Source organism: Trachymyrmex septentrionalis, unplaced genomic scaffold (assembly GCF_001594115.1).
Source record: "Trachymyrmex septentrionalis isolate Tsep2-gDNA-1 unplaced genomic scaffold, Tsep1.0 scaffold176, whole genome shotgun sequence".
Lineage (NCBI taxonomy): Eukaryota > Metazoa > Arthropoda > Insecta > Hymenoptera > Formicidae > Trachymyrmex > Trachymyrmex septentrionalis.
Window position 1 is genome coordinate 89,784 of NW_017304928.1, and position 6,048 is coordinate 95,831.

Consider the following 6,048-nt stretch of genomic DNA (forward strand, 5'->3'; position numbering starts at 1 on the left):
GAGAACATTTTGTACCGATAAACGTTGCTTCAGTCCAAGGTAGCTTCACCATATGCCACAGTCAACATTCGGAATGCGTCCGCGCACTTAATTTTGTTTTTCACACAAAATTTGATACAGATTCTTTGATCCATTTTTTGGAATAGGCAAAAATCGAAGACGAGCCAAAACACGTGCAAGCAAAGCAGCTGTCAAAAATTAATTGAACATTCAAAATGGCCGAACTTGTCGGCATAAGTGAGAGACATGAGTACCAACATAACGCCACAAAAAAATCGAAAATTGAATATACGTAACCCGCGGAAATTCAAAATTCGCGATACTTTTTGAACAGATCTCGTATGTGTTTATCGAAATATTGTAGTGACTAGTATGATTGTTTTAAAATATATTTAAAATATCACCAAATTATGCAATGTGTAATATCAGTAAATTACATGATTATTTCCAAGTGTATAAACTTATTGTAATAAGTATAATTAATATAATTTTGTAATGACTATTTTTAATCCATTAATAAATCGAAACTCATTTAGAAATTTGTCAACATTATTTAAGTAATTTCATATTCGATTCTCTCCATAGGTTCGCACAGGTCTATTTCCAGGTTAAAGAGATTCAATTATTTGACCTAAATATAAAAGACCGACGAGCAAAAAACTCTCGTTAGGCGTTTTAACGACCATTTAGTCCGTTGGTCCTTATTTTGAGACTTGCACAGATGCGTTCGACTTGTAGTACGTTTCCAAGCTTGAACCCACGAGTAAAGTGTCCATTGCCTCCTCCCATGCCTCCTCCTTTATCTTAATAAATCCCGTGAATAAAATAATTCTGGGGCATATGGACTTAACAGTATATTGAAATGACGAAATATAAGAATTTATTACAATATTTTGCTAGTGAAATAATTGTTTAATAGTAAATCAGTTTATCAGTAAATGCTTTCTTTCAACAAATGCTATGTAAATATCGTATTTCTACAATTCTATATTCAAATTTTAGAATTTATTTATCAAGTTATTGTAAAAACAAATTTTTTTTATTAAAAGAAAACAGTGGTTTAGAATTTAGACTATATCAAAATATAATACATCGAATTTTACAAATAAAATTTATTTTTTCAGGTGCAAGTGTAAATTCTGTCGTTTTCAATATATTAATAATTTTATGATCTACTTTTCTCTTCAAGACAATATCTAACTTGAAAATTAAAAAAACTCGGAAATTATAAGACTTTGGTAATACATAGAGGATGTTTTGATATAAACTTTTCTGCGCTACTGAATTTTACTAAATCTTCAGATAATGAAATAAAAATTAACTTGCAAGTTAATTTTACATCCCAGATTAATTAAAAAAAAAAGCAGCAAAAATTAGCTTAGTAATAAAAAAAATGGCTTGTCGAAATATCTTTTATATATCGCTAAAATTTTACAATTTTGAATTTCTGAGTAGGAAATTTTGACTTAATTGTGAGTAAATTGTAATTCTTCGGCGAATCATTGTTGCGATAGTATTTTAACGTTCACAGGATGGAACACACGTGATAGTAACGGAAAATTTCTGATTTTTACCTGCAAAATTTGATCTCCTTCTCGTAACCGTCCATCTCGGGCTGCGAGACTTTCAGGAATTATTTCCGAGATATAAACTTCGGTGTCAAAGTCCTCACTGCCGGAACCAGAACTATAGCACACAGTCAGTCCAAGCTTCTCGGCGCTGTCGCTTTTCCGCAACGTCACCTCCTACAGCATTTTGCAATTACCATTAGTTAATATTGGTTGCAGTAAATAATGTTCAATGAAATTAAATACACTCATATTTGCATGGAGTCTACTTCGTTAACAATGTTAACGTTATTGTCTTTCGACAAACATATTACAGGATATTAAGATACGCTTTTACATATATTATAATCTAGCAGCACTTACAAGAGAAGATCCCTAAATTACAAAAATTATGGAACTTTGGTAATACATAAAGAATATTTTTTGTGGTGTACAATACATATAATAAACTATTTTTGGTAAAAGTTAATCTTTACACAACCCGTCCAAATGACTTTTGACCGACCTCGACGTTGACTTTGATCGTGAAGAAGTTCAAGGTCATTTACTTTTCCGTCGTTCGTCATTCATTAAAAAGTTATGAACAGAAGAATTTTTATCGTTTCAGGTGAAAGTCGTGCGCCCTAAGCAGAGAGAGATGGGATGGGAGTCGCTTCGGGTGAAAGTCATGCCCCATCTCGTCCTCTGCTTGGAGACGCGCGACTTTCATCCAAAACGACTCCCATCCCACCTCCTCTCTCTGCTTGGGCGCGCGCGACTTTTATCTGAAGCGACTCTCACCCTACTTCTTTGCATGGAAGGACGTACTTCTCCCTGTCAAGGAAAAGTACTGTTAAAATATGTATCTTATGTTTAAAAGATTCATTTTACAAAAATTGCTCTGTTCTTTTTAATGAACTTTTTAATGAATCGGGCGACTCATTCGAGAAAATCTCAATGATCTTAACATTCTTGAAGGTTAAATTTAACATCAGGATCAGTGAGAAGTCATTTGGGACAGGCTGTGTAAAGTTAACTTTAATTTTTTTTGCTGCCCGACTTTACTCCGCAAGTATAAAATCCTTGAAGTTGGATCATTTTTTGTTCAATTTCTGTCTTATAAGAATATTGAACGATTTTATGAGAATATGTTTCCCTATTTTTTAAAATATATTTTTATAATTCTTTAAATAATATATTATACAATATAATACATTATATGGAGGAAAGGCCCCTATTATGAGATGTGTTCATTTTGGATAAATGCTAGAAGTCTGTAGAATTTAAAAAAATAATAGATCATTTTGAAAGGAATTTAATAAGCTTTAAGATAACGTTATATAAAATTTAATTCAAATTCTATTTTTTTTTTTAATTAAAGAAATGTAGAAAGTGAGCAAATTGCAAAGTCAAAAAATTGTGCTTCTAATATGAGATATCTCGAGAAATTGACAGTAAAACGCAAAGTATATCAATAATTAAAAAACTTTATTTAATATTTCTAAAATACAAACACAGCGTGCGCGAAAAATGACCATGCGATAGATTATATCCAGAATTTGTCTTCAGGTAATTGGAATCAAGCATCGCAGAAATTTATCTCGACACATTTATCTCGGCACTCGATTTTATTCCGGTTGTTTGTTTTTATTATTGTATAATAATTTATATTTTAGCAACGATTTTCATTAACATAGGAGCATGGGTTATTTTCATATTAGAAATACCCTGGGTATTTTATATTACGATTTCTACGTCTTATGGTTTTACGATCATCAAATCTAGCTTCTATAATTAAACAATTCAACAGTATTAGTATTATACGGCCTTATTCTATCATTACATGAAGAATGTATTGCCAAATAGTTATTTATTAATGTTTAAAGGCTTATCTCAATAAAACGTGAAGATATCCAAATTCAAAAATCTTGTTTTACAGTGACTATAGACATGATTTAATAATAAATTTTTTACTAAATAGTTTTCAATCCAAGAGCAATAAATTCATAGTGGAAACAATATATAGCATTTATTAATTTAGCAAAAATGCCACTATCTCATATTAGACGCTTATCTCATAATAGAGGATTTTCCTCTACAAATTGTTAAATTATTTTTAGTTTATAAAATTATTTATAAAATTTATAAACTTTCTAATTTAAACAATTGATAAATCTTTTAATTTATAAATCTTAAAAGAAATGAGTTTTTTTTATGAAATTTTGTTTTAGTTTATTCTATTTAGTGTATAAAACAAAGAATAACCTCACTTTCAGGAGTTAATTTTATTCCTTTAGACAACAATAAAACAGTTTATTATTCCTGAAAATTTTATTATCCTGAAAATTTCGGGATTCCCAAAAATATTCGCATTCCCCAAGACTTTTGGGGATATCTGATATTGTACGGAATCTTTTCTGCCTTTATCTATGGTAAAAGAATCTGTTAAATGAATTTTATTTTATGTAATATCGTAAAGATTCGAAGAAGTCAGGCGTGCAATTGTCATCTCAAAAACAATAAACATGGTTTTTCCATGCTCAACTTTGAGATGAAAAGTTCTTTGTTGTATAAATTCTTAGAATTCGGAATAAGAATGTTCCCATATAATTGATTTTGAAATATTGTATTATTCACCCGTATATGTTCATGAGATTTAGACGTGTTTTTGAATCTTTATAATTTCACTAGTTATTCATAAACCTTAAAGTAAAAAAATAAAGTGAAATGTCTCGCGACAATGAAGCTAAAATTACGGTTAGAAGCAATGCACAAAGTGTCTCACAAAGGGAGAATAGAAGTAAGAGCTTTGTCTGAGAATTCGAAAAAATAAACAAACAAAAAGTGAATCCATTGCAATGCTGTATTGAAAACAAAATATGGAAGTACGAGTAGCCTATAACGACATTTGAAATTTAAACATTCACATATAAGTAAAATAGTTGCGGAGAAGAGTAATTCCAAGAAGATTTTCTCGTACCTACATAAGAATTCTAATAGATCGAAAGAGTTAACTGATGCCACTGCTCGTATAATGGCTCTTGACTTGCAACCATACAGCATTATGGAAGATGTTTCCGTTTATTACAATGTTGCTGAACCAGCTTATAAAATACCTTTATATACAACGTTTTCAAGAGAAAAAAATATTAACTATGTATGACGACATGAAAAGACAAATTAATAATAAACTATATACTGATATTGGAGAAGTAATAGTTTCTCGTTATTGTATATTGTTCTTCATTATGGATCTTTTAATAAAAAGCTCTATTAAATTTCTAGATAGTATTTTGTCTTTTACAACTGATGGATGGATGTCTAGAGCTATTAAAAGCTATTTATCATTGACAATTCATTATATTACATCTGATTTTAATATGCATGTTTAATTTGCACCAAGTAAAAAAATCACATACTGCAGAAAATATAAGTAACATATTACTTAGGAATGCTTAAATACATGGAAGTTCTACCACGTCAACCAACCACTAATTTTCGTTACTGATAATGGACGTAATATTGTAAAGGCAATCGGCATGTGCAAAGAGTGAGAATACTTTGCTTTTCAATACAATTAGTTATAAAAACAACATTAAAGAAATTTCCGTTATACAAAATTATTTTTTAAAAATGCAGAAAAATCGTAGGATATTTTCCGCATACGTGAGAATTTCTAAAATAAAGTTTCTTAATATTATAGAAATCAAAGCCTTAAACGGTCTAACTGGATCTTAAATGCTTGTATCATTCTTGTGTGAATTTATATACTACATAGTCCCCAGAAATGCCCGCCGAAATGATTTTTCGGTCTTGAAAACACTAACTCTACTAAATTACCGCAATAATATCACGAGTTAAATTGACTAGCAATTTAAAAAATATTCGCTTATTCGCATTTTCGAAACAATTTTGATAATGTTGAATAACATATTAAAATCTGTAAATAATTAATTCTTATTGCGAAAAATATTATCTTAGCCGAGAGTTGAACCTGGATCTCTTGCATTCCGTGCGAACGTTCTAAGTCTTTAGACTATCGAGACAGTCTAAAGGGATGTTATATGTTTCTTAATATTGTTTATATGTAAGGAAAAGACATTGTTTCCTTACCGCAATGTACCGATTATTGCGAAGAATATTACTAAGGCCTCAGTGGTCTAAAGACTTAAGACACTCGTACGGAATACAAAGAGAAGCGAGTTCGATTTCTGACCAAGGTAATATTTTTTGCAATAAATTTATTAACAGTTTTTCAACATATTAACATATTTATAGTATGATGCTTGATTGAGCACCAAATTAGTAAAAATTGTCAATTTAATTTGTGATTACTAAAATAGTTTAATTGTGTTTATAGTCCGGGAAAACAATTCGGCGCGCAGTTCAAAAAGACTACAAATATGGTATATATATATATGTACACGTACATATTATATAGTAGTTCAGGCCATCACTTCTATTTCTTATTGTTGAATTTTTGATCCAGTAAGATTCTTAT

General features: G+C 30.0%; 1 protein-coding gene across 1 annotated transcript in view; it reads right to left on the reverse strand.

Annotated features, from left to right (window-relative positions):
* LOC108746521 (E3 ubiquitin-protein ligase PDZRN3) overlaps positions 1–6,048 on the reverse strand; it is a 122,202-nt gene that overhangs the window by 61,923 nt on the left and 54,231 nt on the right. Inside the window, exon 3 of the mRNA XM_018483343.1 lies at positions 1,575–1,745. Coding sequence (XP_018338845.1) covers positions 1,575–1,745 — 171 coding nt within the window. The remainder of the gene's footprint in view (positions 1–1,574; positions 1,746–6,048) is intronic.